Source organism: Procambarus clarkii, chromosome 51, assembly GCF_040958095.1.
Source record: "Procambarus clarkii isolate CNS0578487 chromosome 51, FALCON_Pclarkii_2.0, whole genome shotgun sequence".
NCBI lineage: Eukaryota > Metazoa > Arthropoda > Malacostraca > Decapoda > Cambaridae > Procambarus > Procambarus clarkii.
In genome coordinates, this window is record NC_091200.1 from 26,631,499 (window position 1) to 26,648,834 (window position 17,336).

The 17,336-nt window shown below is 49.3% G+C and overlaps 1 protein-coding gene across 1 annotated transcript; it reads right to left on the reverse strand.

The window, feature by feature from the left end:
- Positions 1–8,073: 8,073 nt before the first annotated feature.
- Positions 8,074–15,547, reverse strand: LOC138351828 (salivary glue protein Sgs-3-like). The gene is made up of 2 exons (XM_069303841.1): positions 15,499–15,547; positions 8,074–8,417 (listed from the first exon to the last, which is right to left on the reverse strand). Exons 1-2 carry the CDS (start codon positions 15,545–15,547, stop codon positions 8,074–8,076), a joined length of 393 nt encoding a protein of 130 aa, XP_069159942.1.
- Between the last annotated feature and the right edge of the window lie 1,789 nt (positions 15,548–17,336).

Sequence of the window (17,336 nt, forward strand, 5' to 3'; positions counted from 1 at the left end):
CATTGCTCCGAGAGCTGCTGCATCTTAAATAGCTTTAGCGAGCCATCTGCCGTATGCAAATTAGTCACATTGCATGAATATAGTCGTAGGCATGAAAAAGAGATATGCAACGCTGTGCATAGCCTTGTCATGCAGGGTGCCTGACAGTCTTACCTCGAGAGTCTTGGCATGCGTTGAGTTTATCAGCTTTGCCATGCATGGTGCTTGACACGACAGTCAGGAAATAATTCAATAACGTGTGGCTCAGTGAAGGCCAATCGTCCATGGAGACCCTCCTTGAGGTTCATGGTCCGCCAGGATGAGTAAGGAGAGGTTGACTGTATTTTGTGTGACTGTCGTGAAGCCCTCGACACAGTGGCACATTAGAAGGTTTGGACGACAAGTCTGGAGTTCCTGAGAGAACACTCAGTTGGGAGAAGGAATACCTAACGGGTTGATTACAGACATTGACTGTTAAGACAGCGACGTCAATATGGAAAACATCAACGAGTTCCAACCCAAAACTGTCAATACTTGATCTCAATTGGCCACACAGATAATAAAAAAGCTCTACCATCACCAGGTGGCCACACACACACACCAAGAGAGCTCTACCATCACCAGGTGGCCACACACACACACACCAAGAGAGCTCTACCATCACCAGGTGGCCACACACACAGACACACAACAAGAGAGCTCTACCATCACCAGGTGGCCACACACACAGACACACAACAAGAGAGCTCTACCATCACCAGGTGGCCACACACACAGACACACACACCAAGAGAGCTCTACCATCACCAGGTGGCCACACACACACACACCAAGAGAGCTCTACCATCACCAGGTGGCCACACACACACACAACAAGAGAGCTCTACCATCACCAGGTGGCCACACACACACACACACCAAGAGAGCTCTACCATCACCAGGTGGCCACACACACACGCCAAGAGAGCTCTATCATCACCAGGTGGCCACACACACACACCAAGAGAGCTCTACCATCACCAGGTGGCCACACAGACACACCAAGAGAGCTCTACCATCACCAGGTGGCCACACACACAGACAAACAACAAGAGAGCTCTACCATCACCAGGTGGCCACACACACACACACACACACCAAGAGAGCTCTACCATCACCAGGTGGCCACACACACACACCAAGAGAGCTCTACCATCACCAGGTGGCCACACAGACACACACCAAGAGAGCTCTACCATCACCAGGTGGCCACACACACCAAGAGAGCTCTACCATCACCAGGTGGCCACACAGACACACACCAAGAGAGCTCTACCATCACCAGGTGGCCACACACACACACCAAGAGAGCTCTACCATCACCAGGTGGCCACACACACACACACCAAGAGAGCTCTACCATCACCAGGTGGCCACACACACCAAGAGAGCTCTACCATCACCAGGTGGCCACACACACACACACCAAGAGAGCTCTACCATCACCAGGTGGCCACACACACACACACCAAGAGAGCTCTACCATCACCAGGTGGCCACACACACAACAAGAGAGCTCTACCATCACCAGGTGGCCACACACAGACACACACCAAGAGAGCTCTACCATCACCAGGTGGCCACACAGACACACCAAGAGAGCTCTACCATCACCAGGTGCCCACACACACAGACACACACCAAGAGAGCTCTACCATCACCAGGTGGCCACACACACACACCAAGAGAGCTCTTCCATCACCAGGTGGCCACACAGACACACCAAGAGAGCTCTACCATCACCAGGTGGCCACACACACAGACACACAACAAGAGAGCTCTATCATCACCAGGTGGCCACACACACAGACACACACCAAGAGAGCTCTACCATCACCAGGTGGCCACACACACACACCAAGAGAGCTCTACCATCACCAGGTGGCCACACACACACACACACCAAGAGAGCTCTACCATCACCAGGTGGCCACACACACAACAAGAGAGCTCTACCATCACCAGGTGGCCACACACACACACACCAAGAGAGCTCTACCATCACCAGGTGGCCACACACACACACACCAAGAGAGCTCTACCATCACCAGGTGGCCACACACACACACACCAAGAGAGTACCTGCCCAACATGTACCTGCCCACATATATATACCATGATGTACCTGCCCAACATGTACCTGCCCAACATGTACCTGCCCACATATATACCATGATGTACCTGCCCAACATGTACCTGCCCACATATATACCAACATGTACCTGCCCAACATGCACCTGCCCATCATGTACCTGCCCAACATGTACCTGCCCACATATATACCATCATGTGCCTGCCCAACATGCACCTGCCCAACATGTACCTGCCCAACATGTACCTGCCCAACATGTACCTGCCCATCATGTACCTGCCCAACATGTACCTGCCCACATATATATACCATCATGTGCCTGCCCAACATGTACCTGCCCAACATGAACCTGCCCAACATGTGCCTGCCAAACATGTACCTGCCCAACATGTACCTGCCCATCATGTACCTGCCCAACATGTACCTGCCCACATATATATACCATCATGTACCTGCCCAACATGTGCCTGCCCATAATGTACCTGCCCATCATGTACCTGCCCAACATGTACCTGCCCAACATGTACCTGCCCAACATGTACCTGCCCACATATATACCATCATGTGCCTGCCCAACATGTGCCTGCCCATCATGTACCTGCCCAACATGTACCTGCCCAACATGTACCTGCCCAACATGTACCTGCCCAACATGTACCTGCCCAACATGTACCTGCCCAACATGTACCTGCCCAACATGTACCTGCCCAACATGTACCTGCCCACATATATACCATCATGTGCCTGCCCAACATGTACCTGCCCTACATGTACCTGCCCAACATGCACCTGCCCAACATGTACCTGCCCACATATATACCATCATGTACCTGCCCATCATGTACCTGCCCAACATGTACCTGCCCATCATGTACCTGCCCAACATGTACCTGCCCACATATATACCATCATGTACCTGCCCAACATGTACCTGCCCACATATATATACCATCATGTACCTGCCCACATATATATACCATCATGTACCTGCCCAACATGTACCTGCCCACATATATACCATCATGTACCTGCCCAACATGTACCTGCCCACATATATACCATCATGTGCCTGCCCAACATGTACCGGCCCAACATGCACCTGCCCAACATGTACCTGCCCACATATATACCATCATGTACCTGCCCATCATGCACCTGCCCAACATGCACCTGCCCAACATGTACCTGCCCACATATATACCATCATGTGCCTGCCCAACATGTACCTGCCCAACATGCACCTGTCCAACATGTACCTGCCCACATATATACCATCATGTACCTGCCCAACATGTACCTGCCCAACATGCACCTGCCCAACATGTACCTGCCCACATATATACCATCATGTACCTGCCCAACATGTACCTGCCCACATATATACCATCATGTACCTGCCCAACATGCACCTGCCCAACATGTACCTGCCCAACATGTACCTGCCCACATATATACCATCATGTGCCTGCCCAACATGTACCTGCCCAACATGTACCTGCCCATCATGTACCTGCCCAACATGTACCTGCCCACAGATATACCATCATGTGCCTGCCCAACATGTACCTGCCCAACATGTACCTGCCCAACATGTGCCTGCCCAACATGTACCTGCCCAACATGTGCCTGCCCAACATGTACCTGCCCACATATATACCATCATGTGCCTGCCCAACATGTGCCTGCCCAACATGTACCTGCCCAACATGCACCTGCCCACATATATACCATCATGTACCTGCCCAACATGTACCTGCCCAACATGTACCTGCCCAACATGTACCTGCCCAACATGTACCTGCCCACATATATATACCATCATGTACCTGCCCAACATGTACCTGCCCAACATGTACCTGCCCATCATGTACCTGCCCAACATGTACCTGCCCAACATGTACCTGCCCACATATATATACCATCATGTACCTGCCCACATATATATACCATCATGTACCTGCCCAACATGTACCTGCCCAACATGTACCTGCCCACATATATATACCATCATGTACCTGCCCAACATGTACCTGCCCACATATATATACCATCATGTACCTGCCCAACATGTACCTGCCCACATATATACCATCATGTACCTGCCCACATATATACCATGACCACGTGTCATCATACCAATCACAACTTTCTCCCAACAATTACCAACACGAAATTTAATAGTTTTTTTGGGAGATAATTGAGGAGAGAATTCATAACTCATTTGTGTGTTTTTGTGTGTATGTGTGGCACGCCGCGAGTGCCCATTAAACGTAAATTATGCTCTGCTTGTCTGTTTGTCTCTGTTTTAGTTTTTTGTCATTTTTTTGAAAGCGAAAGACTGATAATTCGAGCAGTGTCCAGAGGCTGTGTTTACAAGCGGAGTCTGGCTCCAGTCTTTTGAAAATTTCACCATTATTATTATTATTATTATTTGATGTTCTTATTATTATTTATGTAAACTACGATCTGAATTATTTTTGTCTTGTAATTGATTTGATTTAATTTTTGTTTTAGAAGAAATATTAGACTTGTTATCACTATAACAGTGGTAGTTATTGTGTTAAGTAGGGTTATTAAACCAGGGTTGTTATTATTATTATAAACAAACTCCTAGTGCTTCGGGGCTCGTAAACTGTTTAATTAATGTAAACTGAGCCGCCATGATTGAGGAAAGATGTACAGGTTTCGTTAGTGGATAGTTCAGTGCTTGATGACTGCTGGCAAAGAGAGTTCAGCACACCACTGGAGGATGGAAGGAGCAGAGGAGACATGTTATCGACATACATATTTCTATACACACGAAATGAGGTGATTACGGGGCTATTCATGCCCGTGCCACCTCGTGGCTGGCTTAATCTTCATCAATCAATCAAATAATCACTTGTTAGGACATTACAGTAGAACAAATAATACAATTTCGTTTTCTGGGGGACAGGAAGCCTGTGTATATATATACTTTAGGCTTGCATTGAGGTCACCCGACACTTGCCCCCCTCCCCCCCTAAAGGTGGAACTACACTGCCCCCCCTCCCCTTAAGGGTACAACCCCTACAACCGTTGTCTAACTACCCCAGGTACCTATTTCCTGCTAGGTGAACAGGTACATTAGGGTGAATCAGATAGTAATGAGTGCTTTAGGGTGGGAGAGTACACACACACACACACGATAATAAACACAAAATATAACCACTTTCATTCATCTTTATTCAAGTGATATGGAAAAAAATGCAAAACACTCATTCAACACACAAAGAGTTATTCATTCTCAAATATAACTTTGACGTCACTAGAGCAACATCGACAACAAAAGCAAAACTCCAACTTTATAATAGCAACAAAAAAGTGCAGAAAACATGATAAAAAAAAAACTTATGAACATCAATGAGTCATAATTACTCACGTCGGAGTGAATATAAAACAGCCCTTGACCCTCATATGGCAACACCAGCCCAAAAATTGCTCCATAATCTAACAAAAAAATACACAAATAATTTAAAAAAAGAGTAGGTGAACTCAATGACATGTTTATTAGACACTAATTGATCAATATCTAAATTATATATAATGTAACCTAATGCAGAATTGCTATAATTAGTAATTATGAAGATCACGGGGTGGCAACACTCTCCAACTGAGGGTATGAAAGACTTTTTTTATTCTCTTCTATCGATTATTGGGAAAAAAAAAGTTTGACGAAAAAGACATTGTTTGGAATGTTAAGAGATGAGAGATTAGCGCGCTCGGAAAAAATCGCAGATTTGGAAATGGCTGAAATTGAGTTGGCTTGGAAGCGTGAATTAAAATCAACGCTAAAATGATTATTTCGTATAATAATTATAATCCAATTTGATTATAACCCTTTCGATTATTGCAGGGTCGGCGTTCGATCCCCTAAGGTCATATGGTGGTTGGGTGCCGTTCATTCACTCTAGCCTCATATTCCAGCTCCTTGTCCTAATTTCCCAGCTCCTTGTCCTAATTTCCCAGCTCCTTGTCTTCATATCCCAGCTCCTTGTCCTCATATCCCAGCTCCTTGTTCTCATATCCCAGCTCCTTGTCCTAATTTCCCAGCTCCTTGTCTTCATATCCCAGCTCCTTGTCCTCATATCCCAGCTCCTTGTTCTCATATCCCAGCTCCTTGTCCTCATATCCCAGCTCCTTGTCCTAATTTCCCAGCTCCTTGTCTTCATATCCCAGCTCCTTGTCTTCATATCCCAGCTCCTTGTTCTCATATCCCAGCTCCTTGTCCTCATATCCCAGCTTCTTGTCCTCATATCCCAGCTCCTTGTCCTCATATCCCAGCTCCTTGTCCTCATATCCCAGCTCCTTGTCTTCATATCCCAGCTCCTTGTCCTCATATCCCAGCTCCTTGTTCTCATATTCCAGCTCCTTGTTCTCATATCCCAGCTCCTTGTCCTCATATCCCAGCTCCTTGTCCTCATATCCCAGCTCCTTGTCCTCATATCCCAGCTCCTTGTCCTCATATCCCAGCTCCTTGTCCTCATATCCCAGCTCCTTGTCCTCATATCCCAGCTCCTTGTCCTCATATCCCAGCTCCTGGCCCTCATATCCCAGCTCCTTGCCCTCATATCCCAGCTCCTTGTCTTCATATCCCAGCTCCTTGCCCTCATATCCCAGCTCCTTGTCCTCATATCCCACCTCCTGGCTCTCATATCCCAGCTCCTTGCCCTCATATCCCAGCTCCTTGTCTTCATATCCCCGCTCCTTGCCCTCATATCCCAGCTCCTTGTCCTCATATCCCAGCTCCTGGTCCTCATATCCCAGCTCCTTGCCCTCATATCCCAGCTCCTTGTCCTCATATCCCAGCTCCTTTTCCTCATATCCCAGCTCCTTGTCCTCATATCCCAGCTCCTTGTCCTCATATCCCAGCTCCTTGTCCTCATATCCCAGCTCCTTGTCTTCATATCCCAGCTCCTTGTCCTCATATCCCAGCTCCTTGTCCTCATATCCCAGCTCCTTGTCCTCATATCCCAGCTCCTTGTCCTCATATCCCAGCTCCTGGCCCTCATATCCCAGCTCCTTGCCCTCATATCCCAGCTCATTGTCTTCATATCCCAGCTCCTTGCCCTCATATCCCAGCTCCTTGTCCTCATATCCCAGCTCCTGGCCCTCATATCCCAGCTCCTTGCCCTCATATCCCAGCTCCTTGTCTTCATATCCCAGCTCCTTGCCCTCATATCCCAGCTCCTTGTCCTCATATCCCAGCTCCTTGTCCTCATATCCCAGCTCCTGGCCCTCATATCCCAGCATCTTGTCCACATATCCCTTCAAAGTCTTATAAACTCATAATGCTAAGTGCTTTCTCCTCATAATTTCCTCACCTTACCTCTCTCCTCATAATTACCTCACCTTACCTCTCTCCTCATAATTACCTCACCTTACCTTCTCATAATTACCTCACCTTACCTCTCTCCTCATAATTACCTCACCTTACCTTCTCATAATTACCTCACCATACCTCTCTCCTCATAATTGCCTCACTTTACTCCTCTTTCGCATAAATTGATATCCAATATATATTTTGTATATAATTTTCCAGTTGGCTGGAAGCAACAGTGTGTGTGATCAAGCTCCCCACAAGCATACCCTGGCCCCTAGCCTGGGCTTGGAGAGTAAAGGAACTGTCAGAACCCACTCGAGGTATACTCAAGGGACACTCCAGGTATACTCAAGGGACACTCCAGGTATACTCAAGGGACACTCCAGGTATACTCAAGGGACACTCCAGGTATACTCAAGGGACACTCCAGGTATACTCAAGGGACACTCCAGGTATACTCAAGGGACACTCCAGGTATACTCAAGGGACACTCCAGGTATACTTAAGGTATACTCAAACTTTTCTCCAGGTATTAATGATAAATCTTCAGTTCGTTCCTTGGTAGTGAGTACTCTCTGAAGCTTTCCTTGGCTTCTGAGTACTCTCTGAAGCTTTCCTTGGCTTATGAGTACTCTGAAGCTTTCCTTGGTTTCTGAGTGCTCTCTGAAGCTTTGCTTGGTTTCTGAGTACTCTCTGAAGCTTTGCTTGGTATCTGAGTACTCTCTGAAGCTTTCCTTGGCTTCTGAGTACTCTCTGAAGCTTTAATTGGCTTCAGAGTACTCTCTGAAGCTTTGCTTGGCTTCTGAGTACTCTCTAAAGCTTTCCTTGGCTTCTGAGTACTCTCTGAAGCTTTAATTGGCTTCAGAGTACTCTCTGAAGCTTTGCTTGGCTTCTGAGTACTCTCTAAAGCTTTCCTTGGCTTCTGAGTACTCTCTGAAGCTTTCTTCGAGGCTTCAAGGAAGTACTCTAAGGATAAGATGTTGCTATAACGCTTACAGACACGAGCACACGCACTCAAGCGCCCCACAGACACACGCACTCAAGTGCCCTACAGACACACGCACTCAAGTGCCCCACAGACACACGCACTCAAGCGCCCCACAGACACACGCACTCAAGCGCCCCACAGACACACGCACTCAAGAGCCCCACAGACACACGCAATCAAGCGCCCCACAGACACACGCACTCAAGTGCCCTACAGACACACGCACTCAAGTGCCCCACAGACACACGCACTCAAGCGCCCCACAGACACACGCACTCAAGCGCCCCACAGACACACGCACTCAAGAGCCCCACAGACACACGCAATCAAGCGCCCCACAGACACACGCACAAGTGCCCCACAGACACACGCAATCAAGCGCCCCACAGACACACACACAAGTGCCCCACAGACACACACACAAGTGCCCCACAGACACACGCACTCAAGAGCCCCACAGACACACGCAATCAAGTGCCCCACAGACACACACACAAGTGCCCCACAGACACACGTACAAGTGCCCCACAGACACACGCAATCAAGCGCCCCACAGACACACACACAAGTGCCCCACAGACACACACACAAGTGCCCCACAGACACACACACAAGTGCCCCACAGACACACACACAAGTGCCCCACAGACACACACACAAGTGCCCCACAGACACACACACAAGTGCCCCACAGACACACACACAAGCGCCCCACAGAGACACACACAAGTGCCCCACAGGCACACACACAAGTGCCCCACAGACACACACACAAGTGCCCCACAGACACACACACAAGTGCCCCACAGACACGCACACACAAGTGCCCCACAGACACACACACAAGTGCCCCACAGACACGCACACAAGTGCCCCACAGACACACACACAAGTGCCCCACAGACACGCACACAAGTGCCCCACAGACACGCACACAAGTGCCCCACAGACACACACACAAGTGCCCCACAGACACACAAAGTGCCCCACAGACACACACACACAAGTGCCCCACAGACACACACACAAGTGCCCCACAGACACACACACAAGTGCCCCACAGACACACACACAAGTGTCCCACAGACACGCACACTGTAACAAACTAGGCTGTCCAAGAGTCACCCGGCCGACGCCTCACGTCACTAACGAGGTTGTCAGGGCCAGCGAGCTGTCCACATTATAGCAGTCACCGGAGGTGCCATACAACGCCGGGGTAGCTGTCTCAAGATCACCACTACCCACCTGCTGCGTCATCAAGACTGCAGCCATTCCAGCAGTGTTGGAGGAGAGGTCAAGAAATGGAAGCACGTAGCAGTACTCAAGAATTTCGCCGGAAGATTAATGATTACGTCATCTGAAGTAACGAGAAAGCGGAAGTAAGGCGGTCACAGGTGGAAGGCACGGTTTCCCTACAGAGTACCGGGACTCGCCAATAGAAGGTCGCAAAATTGTTTCCTTTGGCCTAAAGTCGGCGGTACGAGGGTATACACAGTTGGTGTTTACGGCCTAGTAACCTGGTGACATCAAGAAACGCCTGAGATGACGTGAGCAATGATGGAAGACGAGATTCACCTGTTCTGCAAACAAGCAACCCGCCTCTACGACCTTCTGACACCACTCCTGCTAAGAGACACCGTTGGTACATCCAGTCCTGCTCTGCTGTGGTCATCTGCGCCGTCAAGTTTAACATCAAGACTGCCGTGTGAACTGTGATTGATATGAAGGCGTGTGGACTGTCGAGAGCAAGATTAATGGCCGAAGTAACAGTATTCTACAGCTGTCACTTGGCACTCAGCTCTACTACACTCTGTCGTCATTCAGGAGTACCGGATGGGAGTACAAGAGGACCAGGTATTGATGTCTACACATGGGGAGAAGCAAGATCGACACCGTCATCGTCAGCGACTACATTCAGCATCCAGCAGCATCGATTTTTTTTTCGATTACTCAATATGAACAATTGATACAAAACAACAAAGTTGGCTCTGAACATCTGTGTAAAGAACATCTGGACACTTTTGTTTAAATGTTGAAAAACAGAGTTAGAATCACAATCCTTTTTTTAAATGTTGAAAAACAAGATTTAAAATAATAATTCTGGTATAATATATGAATTTTACTCTATGAATTGGTCAGTAATCAATATCGAAGCCCTGTGTAATTGTCTCAGCCCAGAACAAACGGTTATGGAAAATTATGTTGTGCTATTTTTTTTCAGAATGTTTGAACACAGGAGAGGCGGACCAATATAAACATTGACACTTCTAGTGAGTGAGAACACTTGGCTGTACAGTCAGCTGAAACCTGTGATATAGTATAGGAATTTTTTTTATATTTTTAGATACATGTAATAAACGTTAGGTGTGTTCCTTAGCATGTCAAGGTTGACATTGATGGGGAGTGGTTAGTACACGGATGTGAACTTGATAGTTCCGTAGTACGCTCCCGGATGACTGAAAGTTGTCTGAAGATATACTCTAATGTTTGGTTGAGCACGGTGTGGCCGGCTCTAGAGGACACATGAACTTGGCTAGTGAAGAGCCAAAAGAGTTTAATAGCTAGTTTTTGATGGTAGAGTAGGGACATGTTATTTAGCTATGTCAGTAAGGGTAGGATGTATGTTTCCTGATATTGGAGGATTGCTGTCAGTTGACAGCTGAGAAATTTATGAAATATGAACATGTTTATTATGATGTTGGACTATTATTTGTCAAATTTTATTAGTTAGGTTAGCTTTTGTTTGTGGCATGAGTTGAATTGTGGGTTTGGATACTAAACCTCGTGAATTTTAACAAATTAACAAGGTTTACTAAGTGCTTGTGCGGGGGGGGGGGGGTTGTAACAAACTAGGCTGTTGTAAGAATTATTCCAGAAGGTTCCAGAAGTTCGAGTAGGGACCTGACCTCTCAACAACGCCCAGTCCCCTGGGAATTAGCAGGTCTGAGTCACAAATGGCGGGCATCTTTGTTCATAGCTGCGTATAATGAATCATCCTATAGTATTCAGTAATTTAGAGAAAATTAGCCTTTATTCATTTTGCATTAAAATTGTATTGTATAATAGTACTGGATACAATATCAAGAGTATTCTAATTATTGAGTTTAAGTCACCATCAGTGACGTCACGAATCAGATCTAACTTTTAAGGCGGAGTGACCGGCGGTCATAGGTCAGCAGGGTTGACAGGTCTAGTATTTCTCAAAGTTCAATTAACCATTTTGGGGATCGGGAACAGCTCTGCCGTTAGAGGCTTGTGTAATTTATTTCAGTAAAATAATTCAACCAGTCTGGATCAATTCAGTACAAACAGAGGTTAATTGTTATAACTTAAACCTTGCTAGTAACTGGGTAGAACTTTGACTAGGCGGAAGGATACAATGTTCTTGTCTGGGGTAGACCAGACAAGGAAGAGATCAGTGTGGAAACGGGAGCAGCTGGGATAAGAGGTCAAACATCTTACCTCTCCCCAAGACCAGCCAAAACATCTAGCTGGTCGCCCAAGGTATAGTTGCTATTGTTAATTATAGAAATAGTCTCATTTGCCACTCAGGTCAAGTAGGGAGTGTTAAAGTGACAGGGAGTGAACCTTTTTAGATTTTGTTTTAGTTTTCTTTTAATAAATTAAGTTAATAATTTGCATTTTTATTGTTTCCATTTGGTTATGTGTATACTTGTCCTGGTCACGTGGTCCACACGAGGCAGAGTTTTATTGGGCGCTGATTCTAACATCGAATCGGAATTATCATTACCGTGTAATTTATTCCACACTCAAGGTCATCGTATATAGTGGGGATCACGCCCCTAGGTTGATTAATTAGCATGATCGATCCAGACCTCGATCATTGCTCTGTAGAGCTGGTCTGGTGGTGGCAGCATAGAGGCGACTCTAGGGTTTTGCTCAGAGCTTAGGTCACGTCATACTGGGTGTAGAATCCTAAGTCGGTCAATCGTCTTAGGACCACGTGGCGTGGAGTTGGCTTTGGTAAAAGTTTTGGAGTCCCTTGGTAGAGAATAAAAAGTAAGAATACGGGTAGAGGGCAAAGAAAGAAGGAAGTAGAGAGAGGAACCCGAACCCGTGTTACAACACAAGTGCCCCACAGACACACACACAAGTGCCCCACAGACACACACACAAGTGCCCCACAGACACACACACAAGTGCCCCACAGACACACACACAAGTGCCCCACAGACACACACACAAGTGCCCCACAGACACACACACAAGTGCCCCACAGACACACACACAAGTGCCCCACAGACACACACACAAGCGCCCCACAGACACGCACACAAGTGCCCCACAGATACGCACACAAGTGCCCCACAGACACGCACACAAGTGCCCCACAGACACACACACAAGTGCCCCACAGACACACACACAAGTGCCCCACAGACACGCACACAAGTGCCCCACAGACACACAAAGTGCCCCACAGACACACACACAAGTGCCCCACAGACACACACACAAGTGCCCCACAGACACACACACAAGTGCCCCACAGACACGCACACAAGTGCCCCACAGACACACACACAAGTGCCCCACAGACACACACACAAGTGCCCCACAGACACACACACAAGTGCCCCACAGACACACACACAAGTGCCCCACAGACACACACACAAGCGCCCCACAGACACGCACACAAGTGCCCCACAGACACGCACACAAGTGCCCCACAGACACGCACAGAAGTGCCCCACAGACACACACACAAGTGCCCCACAGACACACACACAAGTGCCCCACAGACACACACACAAGCGCCCCACAGACACGCACACAAGTGCCCCACAGACACGCACACAAGTGCCCCACAGACACGCACACAAGTGCCCCACAGACACGCACACAAGTGCCCCACAGACACACACACAAGTGCCCCACAGACACACACAAGTGCCCCCACAGACACACACCCACACAACCTCTACCATATACGTACATCCCCTCCTATCGACCCGGGGGCTAATCAAGCAAGATCAAAGTTGATTCTCCACCGCCTGTTCTATCAATCAGCTGACTCTCGGAATAGGCGAATCGCCCCAATCAGATTTGGTGTGGCCGCTGGAACACACTCCAGGTCACAGAGGCGAGTGTCAATTGCATTATTATTGGATTATCTGCCTCTCTGCTACCGCACCAAGCGACCATTTTTTTTTTTTTAGCATTATTTTGACTCCCACACAATAGTGTTTTGTGCGATTATTTCCATTCTTCTTCTTCTTCTAATATAATATCTGATATTATTGTTATTATTATTATTATTAATTATATTTTCATGAAGCCTCTCTGTTTACAGGTCAAACGCCTCGTCAGCTTGGTCGACGTCACACCTGTGTTCGTTGATTGGAGGTTACATCCTTCAGGGGGCCAGGTGTACATGGGGCCAGGTGTACATGGGGCCAGTTGTACATGGGGGCCAGGTGTACATGGGGCCAGGTGTACATGGGGGGTAGGTGTACATGGGGGGTAGGTGTACATGGGTCAGGTGTACATGGGGGCCAGGTGTACATGGGGGGTAGGTGTACATGGGGCCAGGTGTACATGGGGCCAGGTGTACATGGGGGCCAGGTGTACATGGGGGCAGGTGTACATGGGGCCAGGTGTACATGGGGCCAGGTGTACATGGGGGCCAGGTGTACATGGGGGGTAGGTGTACATGGGCCAGGTGTACATGGGGGCAGGTGTACATGGGGCCAGGTGTACATGGGGCCAGGTGTACATGGGGGCAGGTGTACATGGGGCCAGGTGTACATGGGGCCAGGTGTACATGGGGCCAGGTGTACATGGGGCCTAGTGTAAATGGGGGCCAGGTGTACATGGGGGCCAGGTGTACATGGGGGGTAGGTGTACATGGGCCAGGTGTACATGGGGGGCAGGTGTACATGGGGGCCAGGTGTACATGGGGGCCAGGTGTACATGGGGGCCAGGTGTACATGGGGGTCAGGTGTACATGGGGGCAGGTGTACATGGGGGCAGGTGTACATGGGGGGTAGGTGTACATGGGGGCCAGGTGTACATGGGGCCAGGTGTACATGGGGGGGAGGGTAGGTGTACATGTCTACCACGTTCAACTGCCACAATTGAAGTAATCTAAGTACCTAAGTGTGACGTCGGCCCAACTAACGAGGCGTTTAACCTGTTATTATCTTCAGGTGTAAGAAACTAGGACTATTTGTTTCTGCCACGACTAGCAATCGAACTTGGGCCCTGAGGTCTACACTCCCAAAGCTGTTTCCATCCCTGTTGTTGTTGTTGCTGTTGAGTTAGGGGCGACGACGATCGTGGGATCGGATGCGCCCCGGCGTACCCGTGAAGGGTGAATCGCAAAGCCAGAAAAGGCGAAATGCTAAGCCAAAACGCGAAACGAGTGACGCCAAGCACTAGAAACTAATATGCCACACGGCAAAGCTACGCACAAAGGGAGAGGCAGAAGCACATAATAGAACAGGGCAAACAAACAGCCAGAAGGGCACACAGCATGTCATAGAGCAAATACACAGGAAATCAGAGCACATACTTGCCCGGGAACCTGGCCCGCGGGAACCTTACATTGAACGCCTCCCAGAGCACCCATTGCCAAGGGTCTCGTCCATCCACCGGGGACGCCATAACATCCGGAACCGGGGCAACAAACACCTGCAAACTGGGGACCCAGATGGTAGTACTCATGAGGCGAGAAGTCGCCACTCGCCCCCCACAGGAAGGGAACTTGCCCCCCACGAAAGCACTCTGGTCCGTCAGACAGCAGTAACTCTGCAATCTTCGACCAGTGACCCGGTGGCATCACAGACGCCGGCAACACGTCCCCCAGGGCCCCAACGCGCACCCACACCATAGGGGTACCCGCGGCCCCAGGCAAACCACCAGACGACAGCAGGGAACCCGGACGGCGCGCATCCTTCCGTAACGTCACCACCAGGCCACGCCCAGCACCAGAGTCCACACCATCCCTGGCAGCGGAAGCCACCACCCCCCACTGTGGAGAGTCCCCCGGCGGAGAAAGAACCGAAGGCACGTCCGAGACACAGGCACCAGCACCGGCAGGCACATGGACCTCCGCCACCACGAACCGCGGAGACATCGACATATCCGTATCCACAGTGTCAACACCCGAAGCCCCACAGTCACTGAAGTCACCAACGTCGGCCCAGGAAGATGACGAACGCCGGGAACGTTTGGACACCTGCCGGATATCGTCAGAGCCGGTAAGTGACCCAGAAACACGGGTACCACGAGCCGAAGGAACCGACGCCAGAACAGCAGCAGCCTCTACCACAGGGGGAACCGGGCCACACACTGCAGGAGGCTCCGCAGTCACCCCAGCACCCAGCACATCCGGGACCCGAGTCACGGACACAGGGCCAGGCGCAGCATCAGAAGACGAGGGAGAAGACAGCGACGTCACACAGGGAGCTCCAGGAAGGCCCACGGGAGCAGCTGGGACAGCGACAGGATCAGGCAGACCAACCGACGGTACCTCAATACCCGAAGGAGGGACGGCAACAACCAGAGGAACGGCAGGCGCCGCCGGGGCAGCTGCAGCAGCAAATGGGACGTGCACCTCCTCATCATCATCACCGGAGACTGCCGCCAGTGGGAGCGGCAGAAAATCCTCGGAACAAGTTGACAGGAGCAGCAGGGACCTCGAAGCACCCGGCAGCCTGATGCCCCAACAGGCAACATCGGAAACAGGTACGAGGCTGCCGGGCATAATACACCCGGATGTAGTATCCCATAAGCCGGACAGAAGAAGGTATATCCGAACGCAGGCGCATCCCCAACGTGCAAATGTTTGTTCGCCTCCCAGCATACCGCCCCGAGATGAGCGTGTTCACCTGCACGCTGACAACAGTACCAAAACCCCCGAAGTAACGCCAGAGGAGGTCATCAGGGAACTCCAGGGGTGCACCATGGACACTGACAAAAGTCAGGGCACCACTGCAGTCCGAAATCGCCACAGAGCCGGCATCGTCTGGCAACGGCAACGTACGGCCCCTGTACCGACGGAGGAAGTCCCGGTACTCCTCCTCCACCACGAACTTAATAACAACCCGGTGGGCCATAACTAGCTCCACACCGTAGATAGCTTCCACCGGGATACGAAGCATGTCACACATCACCATCTCGATGGTCGTATAACCAGCCTTACAAGTGAACTCAAGGCCCACGGAGTTCACACGCTGAACAGGAGGAAGATGGCCCCCCATGTCAGAACCGCCCCGTCAACGCAGCCCGGCAGGCAACAAAACTGGGAGGGCTGAGACGCCCACACCACCTGGCGACCAAAACAGCAAACAACCCCAACAGCCACAGAGGGTCGGTAAACGTCCTCACTCCACGGCTGCTAGCCGTCGACCCGCCACCACGCCCGATCACGCATGCACAGAGACGCTCACAGCGATTCCGGACATAAACCATTTCAGTTTACTATTAATTATTTGGGGAACTGAAGGAGTACAATTTGAACTATCACCCCCAATTAATATATTGGATAATAATACCTTTTCTCGTAAGGCAATTGATCTAATTAACATTGCACAAATTGAAAGAGAAGGGTTGACGTGTTTTTATTTTACGCCACAGTAATATTTTATTGGAATAATTAATTTGGGTAAATACTCGAGCTCAGTATGCATAAACATGCAAAATCATTATTTCTTTCATAAAGAACAATAATTTTTAGAAAGAAAGAGTTATTAACTGAACTCTATATTTCTCCAACATGTGTGGGAGACTTTATGTTTAAGCCTGCAATCGACGCTTGGCGTCATGATCGCTGGGAATTTTCTGGCTAAATTATGCCTTACTATGGGAACGTTAATTGAATTAATTCTACATATTAGTAGTGTTAGTAATTACTATGGTTAATACAATGA

What these genes read in the sequence shown, in the direction of transcription:
- LOC138351828 (XM_069303841.1), bottom strand. Translation starts at nt 15,547, where the DNA reads ATGTCGATGTCTCCGCGGTTCGTGGTGGCGGAGGTCCATGTGCCTGCC. An exon ending in GGAGGTCCATGTGCCTGCCG is followed by an intron (nt 8,418 to 15,498) that starts GTGCTGGTGCCT and finishes TCTTATCCTTAG; the next exon opens with AGTACTTCCTTGAAGCCTCG.